Source organism: Bufo bufo, chromosome 3, assembly GCF_905171765.1.
Source record: "Bufo bufo chromosome 3, aBufBuf1.1, whole genome shotgun sequence".
Lineage (NCBI taxonomy): Eukaryota > Metazoa > Chordata > Amphibia > Anura > Bufonidae > Bufo > Bufo bufo.
Genome location: NC_053391.1, coordinates 642,323,861 through 642,336,370, shown reverse-complemented (window position 1 = coordinate 642,336,370; position 12,510 = coordinate 642,323,861). Strand labels below are relative to the sequence as shown.

The following is a 12,510-nucleotide window of genomic DNA, read 5'->3' as shown; positions in this document are numbered from 1 at the left end:
TGTGTTGGGACAATAAAAAAAAAATGTTCACACATACAATACTAACAAGAAGCAAGGGATATCATATAATAGCCCTTTAATATGAAAAGCTCCCAAAAGCCAGAAAATTAAGTCCACCAGAGTGAGATCTGCTGCTTTTTATGCTGCAACTTTTTCCTTAGGCCTCCTGCACACGAATGTGTGCTCCCCGTGGCCGTGCTGCGGGCCGCAATGCACGAACACCGTCCGTGGGGCAGCCGCAACGGATCACGGACCCATTCACTTTATTGGGTCCGCGATACGGCCGTTCCGCAAAAAGATAGGACATGTTCTATCTTTTTGCGGATTGGAAGTACGGGACGAAACCTAACGGAAGCACTCCGTAGTGCTTCCGTAGGGTTCCGTTCCGCACCATTCCGCATCTCCGGATTTGCGGACCCATTGAAGTGAATCGGTCCACATCCATGATGCGGACTGGCCACAGAACGGCGCCCGTGTATTGCGGCGCCCGTGTATTGCGCAACGGGAAGCACAGGAGGCCTTAAAGGGTTTTTCCAGTTATGTAAAGTTATCCTCTATCCACAGGATAGGGTTAGGGTATGACGCCACACAAAGGGTACGGCTACATGAACGTTGTGCAAAATTTCATTTAATGGTGTCGCAAAGAAAGTCCATCTTGGATAGATGTTTTTCTCGCGTCACAGCATTAAATGACAAGAAAGTCGTGCGACACGTTTTGCCGTGTAGCCATACCCTTAAAGTCAATGAAGGAAAAAAAATAAAAATAAAATAAAAAAATCGAGCGTGACTAACATGTCTGGATTTTTGGTGACTGTTGTGTCGCAGTATGTCACATTGCGGCATTATTGACATACATTACGTGAATTGTCGCCATGTAGTGGTACCGTTAGTCTACTTTCACACTGGCGTTTTGGCTTTCCGTTTCTGAGATCCGTTCAGGGCTCTCACAAGCGGTCCAAAACGGATCAGTTTTGCCCTAATGCATTCTGAATAGAAAAGGATCCGCTCAGAATACGTCAGTTTGCCTCCGTTCCGTCACCATTCCGCTTTTGGAGGCGGACACCAAAGCACTGCCTGCAGCGTTTTGGTGTCCGCCTGATGAAACTGAGCCAAACGGATCCATCCTGGCACACAATGTAAGTCAATGGGGACGGATCCGTTTTCACTGACAATCTTGCACAATAGAAAACGGATCCGTCCCCCATTGACTTTCAATAGTGTTTAAGACAGATCCGTCTTGGCTATGTTACAGATAATACAGACGGATCAGTTCTGAACGGATCCATGACGGATCCGCACAAAACGCAAGTGTGAAAGTAGCCTAAGGTATATGGACAGCTTAACAACAAGAACACGGAGAAGCAGGATAAAGGTGCCTCGGACTTTGTTACAGACACAGAAAATTTGCTCCATGGAGCACGGACTGCTGTCCGCATCTTTTGCAGCCCCATTCAAGTGGATGGGTCTGCACCCGAGCCGCAAAAAATGCGGCTCGGATGCGGAACCAAACCACGGTCGTGTGCATGAGGCCTTATTCTCCAGTTTTTATACACGAGTGAAAAACAGATGTAAACCGGATGCAATCCTGATGGAAAAAACTGAAACACTAAGGGTACTTTCACACTAGCGGCAAGGAACTCCGGCAGGCTATTCCGGTGGGTGAACAGCCTGTCAGATCCGTGCTGCCGCTAGTGCACGCGTGCCCCCAGACTACCGCTCCGGCCCCATTGACTATAATGGGGAGGGCTGGATTTCCGGCGGCAGCACGGTAGCTCATGCCGAGAGGCAGCCGGAATAAAATTACGACATGTAGTCAATGGGGCCGGAGTGGCACGCGTTCACCCGCCGGAACTCCTTGCCGCTAGTGTGAAACTAGCCTTAATGCAATCACAGAAAAAAAAACTATTCAACTTGCGGCAAAAGTTTTTCCCTGAGCATATCCTGACTTATATGAAAGAATGATGGGCCTGTTCAGGGATTAATGTTCAGTTTTTATACATGTGTGTGAAACACGGATGCAATCCTGATGGAAAAAACTGAAACACTGAACGCAATCACAGTAAATCAACAGATTCAACTTGCAGCAAAATCATCACTTTTTCCCCTGAACAGATCCTGGCTCATCCTGCATCACTTGTGTGAAACAGGCCAAAAAGAAGGGGCAGATGGAGAGGACGATGGGCCTGGTCAGGCAGCAGAAATTTCAGTCGAATTTTGGAGCATATTCTACACTAAATCCACGCCCCGCTGATCTCACAGTAGTCTGCACGCTCATGGACCTGTCCCCTCTCCTCACACGTCTGGTTTAGTAGTTACTTGCACCCCCCATGTAATAACAATTCTGGAGCATCTATTCTTATGTCTGTATGTTGTGCCATTCCTTTATTATTCCTGCTGGAAGTTTACAATAAATTGCTAGCAGTCTGCAGTGAGGATAAGGAGGGGTGTTACAAGTAGGTGGGGTGCTTCACTGTGTCCAATCACTGCTGCAGGGGTCAGATTGGTAACACCCATCTGTACCTTTAGGCCGAATGCACACGGCAGTGTTCCGCGGTATGCTGGGCTGGATTCCTGTTCAGAGCAGGAGCGCACGGCGTCATTGGTTGCTTTGACTCCGTGCGCTTCATGCCGCCGCTGCACTACAGTAATGCACTTGTATAGTGTATTACTGTAGTGCAGCGGCGGCATGAAGCGCACGGCGTCATAGCAACCAATGACGGCATGCGCTCCTGCTCTGAAGAGGAATCCAGCCCGGCATACCACTGACCGCGGAACACTGCCGTGTGCATTTGGCTTTACTCCAAGCTGCTGACAGCCAAAGTTCTAGTGGAAATAGAGGAACTGCACAATTGTGGACACAGGTGAGGGCTGATGGTCCATTCAACTCTATGGGGCTGTTGGAAATAGATCGCTTCTACTCGGCCATCTCTGGCAGTCCCATAGAGTTGAACAGAGAAACGGACACATATACATATATGACGCACCATTCAAAAGGGGACCACGTGGCCCTGTTCTCATGGTCAGCGGGGGTCCCAGTGTTGGAACCTCCCACCTGCTGACCAGACACTTAAGCCCTATGCTGTGTGTAGGGGATAGGTTGTGGTCATAGGAAAACCCCTTTAAAGGGTGTCTGTCACCACACTTTACTATTAAACAGGCTGACACTATACATGTGCAAATGTCACCTGAAGTTACCTCTGCTATTCTTTTTTTTTTTTCAGTGTGTCCCCGTTTTTGTGTAATTATAACTTTTAGTATATGCTAATTAGCCTCTAGGAGCAGGAGGGGGGGGCGTTGCACCTGCTCCTAGATGCTCCGTTCGCCCACCTCTTTCCACTCCCTTCTACTCTAGATTGACAAGGCCAGGGCAGCGCTGCTCTCCTCCTGCCGGGGAAATCCACGCCTGTGCCGTCCCGTTCAGTATTCAGCGCAGGCGCAGTGAAGGAGGTTGCTCACTCTGCCTGCGCCAGCCCACCCAAAGCGGCATCCCAGCCCACCCAAAGCGGCATCCCAGCCCACCCAAAGCGGCATCCCAGCCCACCCAAAGCGGCATCCCAGCCCACCCTAAGCGGCATCCCACCCCACCCTAAGCGGCATCCCACCCCACCCTAAGCGGCATCCCAGGCCACCCTTAGCGGCATCCCAGCCCATCCTAAGCGGCATCCCAGCCCATCCTAAGCGGCATCCCAGCCCATCCTAAGCGGCATCCCAGGCCACCCTTAGCGGCATCCCAGCCCATCCTAAGCGGCATCCCAGCCCATCCTAAGCGGCATCCCAGCCCACCCAAAGCGGCATCCCAGCCCACCCAAAGCGGCATCCCAGCCCACCCAAAGCGGCATCCCAGCCCATCCTAAGCGGCATCCCAGCCCACCCTAAGCGGCATCCCAGCCCACCCTAAGCGGCATCCCAGCCCACCCTAAGCGGCATCCCACCCCACCCTAAGCGGCATCCCAGGCCACCCTTAGCGGCATCCCAGCCCATCCTAAGCGGCATCCCAGCCCATCCTAAGCGGCATCCCAGCCCATCCTAAGCGGCATCCCAGGCCACCCTTAGCGGCATCCCAGCCCATCCTAAGCGGCATCCCAGCCCACCCAAAGCGGCATCCCAGCCCACCCAAAGCGGCATCCCAGCCCACCCAAAGCGGCATCCCAGCCCACCCAAAGCGGCATCCCAGCCCACCCAAAGCGGCATCCCAGCCCACCCAAAGCGGCATCCCAGCCCACCCAAAGCGGCATCCCAGCCCATCCTAAGCGGCATCCCAGCCCACCCTAAGCGGCATCCCAGCCCACCCTAAGCGGCATCCCAGCCCACCCTAAGCGGCATCCCACCCCACCCTAAGCGGCATCCCAGGCCACCCTTAGCGGCATCCCAGCCCATCCTAAGCGGCATCCCAGCCCATCCTAAGCGGCATCCCAGCCCATCCTAAGCGGCATCCCAGCCCACCCTAAGCGGCATCCCAGCCCATCCTAAGCGGCATCCCAGCCCACCCAAAGCGGCATCCCAGCCCACCCAAAGCGGCATCCCAGCCCACCCAAAGCGGCATCCCAGCCCACCCAAAGCGGCATCCCAGCCCACCCAAAGCGGCATCCCAGCCCACCCTAAGCGGCATCCCAGCCCATCCTAAGCGGCATCCCAGCCCATCCTAAGCGGCATCCCAGCCCATCCTAAGCGGCATCCCAGCCCATCTTAAGCGGCATCCCAGCCCATCTTAAGCGGCATCCCACCAGCGATGGAAATAGCCCTTTAATGACTTCAATGGAGAGAATGATACAAGCCCAGGCCCCCAGTGACATCACACAGCGGGCACCGCCTGGCACAGGACCACTACAGAGAGGGTGACAGGCTATGCTGGGACTTGTAGTTCCACCACAGCTGCTAACCCTCAGTACGCACAACCCTGTCCAGCTTCGGAGCAGACAGCCAGACACGGCCACACTCATTACCGCAATGTCCTGTCACCGCACACAGCCTGCACCCCGCCGCCCGCTCACCTCTGCGCACACCAGCAGCACTCCCGGGCTCCTGTATCCGCCATTCTTCACTAGCAGCAGCCCGGAATACACTGCCCCAGCACCGGCCAGGGCCACTCCAGCCATACGAGTCACTCCGGGCGCTATCCGTATCCCGGGGCCCCCGAGGGCCACCAATTTACGAGCAAATCCAAGGAATCCCGTTCTCCAAGCCGCCATCTTCCCGGAAGTGTCAGCTGTCACTGGACGCTGAGGTCTCGCGAGAGAAGCAGTTCACCTGGCGTGCGGATGACGTCACCGCGGCTGTCTAGGAGCCGCTGCCTGGGCTGGGCGGCGGAGTCACTCACCTGGCGGGTTGTCAGAGGTGTCCGTGCTGCTCCCGTGGTTTTGGGCACTGTGTGTAATACCTCACAAGTATTAGTACATTCACTGCCAGTCATTCCTCTGAGAATGGCAGGGCTCATGCGCGCAGTACTACTACAGGTCGGCAGGGGTGGATTTGGCATTTCTAGGGCCCCAGGCAAAGTTCTGTCTAGGGGCCCACATGGTACTGCTAAGCTCCGCCCTATTGGGCCTAAGCCCCTCCCCTCTCTACATCCTGCACCTGAACCCATTGTGCATGTCTGTCCTAACTTTTTATTTTTTTAAAGGGATTGTCCAAGGATCTGATAATTGATGATCTATCCTAATGTAAGGAGGGGTCCAGCACCAGAGAGCCCTGCCCATCAGCACCGAAGCCTCCTGGCAGAATACTAAGCACAGCGCTGTCCATTGTATAGTGGCCGTGCTTGGTATTGCAGCTCAGCCCCATTCACGTGAATGGGACTGAGCTGCACCTAGGTCAAGTGACCGATGAACGTGACGTCACTGGCCTAGGAAGAGGCTAAAGTGCACATGGGCCTCTTCAAATAGCTGATCAGTGGGACCCCCACCGATCTAATATCGATGGCCTATTCTGGGGGTGTGTGCAGGGTCGGTTTTAGACAAAATGTGGCCCTGGGCAAAATCAAAAGTGGGGCCCGATTCTTGTAATAATGTACTAACAACACAGTTACATTCTGTCGATTCCGGCCCTCCCTCACAGATTTACACCCCGTAAAGCTCCTCATTAGTGAGGAGCTGGAGGTGCCATATTCGATTTCGCAAATATTCGATTGAATATTCGTCTAAATCGAATATTCGTCATTATTATATTTATTGCGAATAATATACAATTTAATTATTCGCGTATTGCGTTTTTTTTTTTTTAACTGTATAAGGCAACTTTCCTATTGGTTGGCTATTGGCTAATATGTGTATTTTACGAATATTCGCAATATTGCTATATATTCTTGTTTTAGAATATGACGAATATTCTAAAGAAACGAAGTTAGAGCAATATAGCGAATATTCGTAAAATACACATAGACTGCAATTTAGCTAATAGTGCTATAGTATTTTTTTATAGTATAATTTTTTTTGTCTCTTCTGAAGTTCAGATATGGAAAAAATGTACACTATTAAAAAAAATACTATAGCACTATATTAGCTAAATTGCAGTCTATAGGTGTATTTTACGAATATTCGCTATATTGCTATAACTTCGTTTTTTAGAATATGATGAATATTCTAAAAAACAAAGTTATAGCAATATAGCGAATATATTAGTTTTTTTGAATATTCGTCTTTTTTTTCCAATCCGTACTGTTATTCCATTTTAGCATACTCCTCCCCGACAAGCGTCTTCGTCACCATGGGAACGCCTGTGGGTTAGAATATACCATCGGATCTGAGTTTTCACAATCTCAGGGAAAACTCAGATGCGATGGTATTTTCTAACTTACAGTCGTTCCACGGGGACGCTTGTCGGGGAGGAGTATGCGAACAACTGTACAGATTGGGGAAAAGAAAGGTGAATATTCTAAATAACGAATATATTCCCTATATTGCTATATATTCGCTTTTTACAATATTCGTCATTTCTTTTCCATATGAAAACATGATTCCTTCCTGCTTAAGTTGCTTGTGGGCAAATGACTCATTGACCCACAAGAAAGAAGCAGGGAGGAATCATGTTTTCAGATGTTAAAAAATGATGAATATTCGATATAGCGAATATATAGCACTATATTCAAAATATTTGCGAACTAGCGAAGTTACGATATTCGCTATTCGAATATTCGCGCTCAACACTACTCCTCACATAGTTCTTTACCCTCATGGCCCCAAAATATGCCACATGCCCCCTCCTCACAGCAATGAGTTCCCCTCACTCACAGCATCTGAGAGTGTAAGGCCCCCTGCACACGATCAGGATTGCGTGCGGATTTTCCGCGCGGATTTGCGTGCGGAAAATCCGCACCGTAGGTCATGTCCATTGTATTCTATGAGAATTTGAAATTCTCAATGCACACGATGCGGATTTTTTCCGCGCGGATTTTGACCTGCGGTGAGGATTTTAAAATCCGCGACATGTCAATTAATTTTTTTTTTCCTGACCGGATTTTCTTCATTCACTTAGTGAAATCCGCATGCGGAAAATCCGCACCGAATCCGCACGCAAATCCGTATGCAAATCCGCACCAATTAATGCGGATTGACCGCACAGATTTGCCTGCGAACACCTGCGGATTTCAGTGCGGATTCTCCGCACATGAATCCTGAACGTGTGCATGTACCCTTAAAAACCAGAAGTGCGTGATTTCTCTTCAGGCGAAAGCATCTGTTCTGTAGATAAGCCACAGCCTGTACTAGGCTTCCAGGCTCATTTTTAGTATATCCCAGTTCAGGCCACTAGATGGCAGCACTGAACTGTGATATAGTGATTTCTATACAGAATAATGGAGCAATTTCCATCCGACGATTGTAAGTTGTGGTCTTCTTGGGGGACTTAACAAAAAGAAAAAAAAAATGTAAATTTTTTTTTGAAAATATAAAAAAAAGACATAAAAATTTAAATCACCCTCATTCCCCAAAATAAAAATAATAAAAAATTGAATTATGGGCATCAGCACATGCAAAAGCGCCCATACTATTAAAATATTTTTAAAAAGTTAGCCCATATGGTAAATAGCGTAACAGAAAAACATTTAAAAAAGGCTGTTTCGAATTTTTTTCATCACTTTATCTTCCAAGAGAATTGAATTAAAAAGTGATCATAGTATACAAGGGAAAACTTCTATGATGTTTTTAAATGACAACTCAGCATTGATCTCTATAGCCCAGTGGTTAAGGTTTTTACCTGTAATGTAGAAGGTTGTGAGTTCAAATCCACACAGAAACGTTTTAAAAATACTGGTTACACAAGTTAAGGTTGGTGTAGGCTAATACGGGTGTTATTTGATTATATTTTACGTTTTGCTCAATTTTTTTTCTCAATAAAATCACATTTTTCACTATTGAAAACACCCTGTGTATTAATGTTTTATTTAGCCTCTATTTTTAAAAGGTTTCTGTAGGGATTTGAACTCACAACTTTCTACATTTAGGGCAAGAGCCTTAACCACTGGGCTATAGAGCTCAACACTGTGTGAGTGCTGGAAAAACATCATAAAAGTTTCTATTCTGTTAAAAACAGTATAGAAGTTTCTCTTGTATTATGCAAGAGAAACTTCTATGAAGTTTTACAGCACTTGCTTTAGCATTGAGCTCTATAGCCCAGGGGTTAAGGTTCTTGCCCTTCATATAGAAAGTTGTGCGTTTAAATCTCCATAGAGACATTTCAAGAAGATAGTCTAAATTAGATTTATACACACAGGGTGTCCCTAAGCATAATGACAATTATACCCCTTTTATGTTCATAACACTGACTCCATATATGGACACATCCATATATGGAGTCAGAGCAGGGACTCCTAAGCTGGGAAATTCCCCACTCTGGAGTCCCGACTGTTCGACCTTCTGAGATCTGCCTGTAATTAAAAAATTTTGATAGCCAATATTCAATAAAATGTATCTGTATAGCGTCACCCACTGTTTTGTTCTTTTTCTTATTTCTTTGATCGGCTCACTTAGATGCCTGCACATGCTCAGTTTCAGCCTGCCTCCTGAGCTGCGATTGGGAGAGAGCTGCAGCAGAAAGTACACGCCCCCGAGCTATAAGCTTGATATAAACCTAGCAGAGCAATTAATGTGGAGATCTCTGGATCCATGTGAGGTACAGGGCTGGTTCCAGTTTTGTTAGAAAGAGGCTGCCATGTTCTACAGGTCCTTCTCAAAAAATTAGCATATTGTGATAAAGTTCATTATTTTCTGTAATGTACTGATAAACATTAGACTTTCATATATTTACAGTGGCCCACTATCTATAGGAACGTGAGAAAGGCGACAGTTTCCAGTGCTCATAGATTAATTCAATTTAAGATCCTCCATAGACTGTATTATACGCCCAAAACCCAAGGAAAATTCCCCCAAAATAGGGATCGGGAATGTTGTTGCCCTAAATGTGGATATGTGAATGCGAATTATGTCCATTTGCTTTGGAGCTGTAGCAAAGTAAGAAAATTTTGGGATGGGGTCTTTTTTGCTTTACAAAAGGAATCCTCAATGAATTATAACCCGGGGATCTTGATAGTGATCTTTGGAGATTACGGTTCAGAAACAGAAGTCCCCCCCCCCCACGTTAGACGGATCTGGATGATAGGATTGATGGTAGCAAAAGCTATATTGGTCAGGTACTGGGGCTCTGTCTCCCAGCCCTCGTTAAGGGAGTGGGCTTTATACTTTCAGCAAATTAAAATATATGAAGAGATTGAAAGGAATCGGAGAGTTGCACGCAGAGCCACGTAGAAATAAGTAATTGTGTTTTATGCCTTTCTTGATTGAACTGAGGGGAACGACAGCCAATGGGGGGGGAGGGTTATAGGGATGTTTATGAATTCTATATTATTTACATGGTCGTGATGGATATGTGATATACTTTTATATATTATACACTAATGTGATTAATATTGGTTATGTATTAATTTTATGTTTTTTTCTAAAATAAAAATAAAGATAAATAAAATAAAAAAGACTTTCATATATTTTAGATTCATTACACACAACTGAAGTAGTTCAAGCCTTTTCTTGTTTTAATATTGATGATTTTGGCATACAGCTCATGAAAACCCCAAATTCCTATCTCAAAAAATTAGCATATCATGAAAAGGTTCTCTAAACGAGCTATTAACCTAATCATCTGAATCAACTAATTAACTCTAAACACCTGCAAAAGATTCCTGAGGCTTTTAAAAACTCCCAGCCTGGTTCATTACTCAAAACCGCAATCATGGGTAAGACTGCCGACCTGACTGCTGTCCAGAAGGCCATCATTGACACCCTCAAGCAAGAGGGTAAGACACAGAAAGAAATTCTATTCTATAATTCTTTCTGAACGAATAGGCTGTTCCCAGAGTGCTGTATCAAGGCACCTCTGTGGGAAGGAAAAAGTGTGGCAGAAAACGCTGCACAACGAGAAGAGGTGACCGGACCCTAAGGAAGATTGTGGAGAAGGACCGATTCCAGACCTTGGGGGACCTGCGGAAGCAGTGGACTGAGTCTGGAGTAGAAACATCCAGAGCCGGCGTGTGCAGGAAATGGGCTACAGGTGCCACATTCCCCAAGTCAAGCCACTTTTGAACCAGAAACAGCGGCAGAAGCGCCTGACCTGGGCTACAGAGAAGCAGCACTAGACTGTTGCTCAGTGGTCCAAAGTACTTTTTTTCGGATGAAAGCAAATTTTGCATGTCATTCGGAATTCAAGGTGCCAGAGTCTGGAGGAAGACTGGGGAGAGGGAAATGCCAAAATGCCTGAAGTCCAGTGTCAAGTACCCACAGTCAGTGATGGTCTGGGGTGCCATGTCAGCTGCTGGTGTTGGTCCACTGTGTTTTATCAAGGGCAGGGTCAATGCAGCTAGCTATCAGGAGATTTTGGAGCACTTCATGGTTCCATCTGCTGAAAAGCTTTATGGAGATAAAGATTGCATTTTTCAGCACGACCTGGCACCTGCTCACAGTGCCAAAACCACTGGTAAATGGTTTACTGATCATGGTATTACTGTGCTCAATTGGCCTGCCAACTCTCCTGACCTGAACCCCATAGAGAATCTGTGGGATATTGGGAAGAGAAAGTTGAGAGACGCAAGACCCAACACTCTGGATGAGCTTAAGGCCGCTATCGAAGCATCCTGGGCCTCCATAACACCTCAGCAGTGCCACAGGCTGATTGCCTCCATGCCACGCCGCATTGAAGCTGTCATTTCTGCAAAAGGATTCCCGACCAAGTATTGAGTGCATAACTGAACTTAATTATTTGAAGGTTGACTTTTTTTGTATTAAAAACACTTTTCTTTTATTGGTCGGATGAAATATGCTATTTTTTGGAGATAGGAATTTTGGGTTTTCATGAGCTGTATGCCAAAATCATCAATATTAAAACAAGAAAAGGCTTGAACTACTTCAGTTGTGTGTAATGAATCTAAAATATATGAAAGTCTAATGTTTATCAGTACATTACAGAAAATAATGAACTTTATCACAATATGCAAATTTTTTGAGAAGGACCTGTATATGATGTCTGATTTTCATTTTTTACATCAATCATGGGATAACCCCTTTAATACGATAGTCACACATGAAGAGCCCTGGTCTTACTGAGGTATTCGACCCTTTACTCATACTATACAGATACTAAGGCTGCGTCCACATCTCCATTAAAGGGGTTATCCCATCTTAGACAATGGGGGCATATCGCTAGGATATGCCCCCATTGTCTGATAGGTGCGGGTCTCACCTCTGGGACCCGCACCTACAAGGAGAACGGAGCCGGGGAGAGTTGTGGCTGGAGGACCTCGGGCTTCCTGGGGTCCGTCCACCACCAGGCGCAGCTCCTCGCCTCTCCCATTGAAGTGATTGGGAGCGCACCGCGCATGCGCGACCACCGCTCCCATTCATTTCTATGGGGCCAACGGAAATAGCCGAGCCAGCGCTCGGCTATTTTCGGCGGCTCCATAGAAATAAATGGAGGGCGGCTGCGCAGTGCGCCCTCCTCAACTTTCTCCGCTTGGTTCTGGGACCCGCACCTATTAGACAACGGGGGTATATCCTACCGATATACCCCCATTGTCTAAGATGGGATAACCCCTTTAGTGATGATCCAGCAGTCTGATCATCACTTGCTGGCTGTCGGCCTGACAAAAAACGCTCAATAGGGATCACAGTGATGTGAATGTAGCCTGATACTGTCTAAGGCAGGCATCCTCAAACTGCGGCCTTCCAGCTGTTGCAAAACTACAACTCCCAGCATGCCCGAAGAGCCTATAGGTATCAGCCTACAGCAGGGTATTGTGGGAGTTGTAGTTTTACAACAGCTGGAGGGCCGCAGTTTGAGGATGCCTGGTCTAAGGGCTCATGCACACGAACGTATTTTCTTTCCGTGTCCGTTCCGTTTTTTTTGCGTACCGTATACTGAACCAATTATTTTAATGGGTCCGCAAAAAAACAGAAGTTACTCCAAGTGCATTTCGTTTCCGTTACACAAAAAAATAGAACATGTCCTATTATTGTCCGCATTACAGACAAG

General features: G+C 47.1%; 1 protein-coding gene across 1 annotated transcript in view; it reads right to left on the bottom strand.

The window, feature by feature from the left end:
• The window catches only part of MICU2 (mitochondrial calcium uptake 2), a 255,667-nt gene extending 250,442 nt beyond the window's left edge, over window positions 1-5,225 (bottom strand). Inside the window, exon 1 of the mRNA XM_040426209.1 lies at window positions 4,992-5,225. Within this exon, the coding sequence (XP_040282143.1) occupies window positions 4,992-5,189 (198 nt within the window). The 5' untranslated portion in view covers window positions 5,190-5,225. The remainder of the gene's footprint in view (window positions 1-4,991) is intronic.
• Between the last annotated feature and the right edge of the window lie 7,285 nt (window positions 5,226-12,510).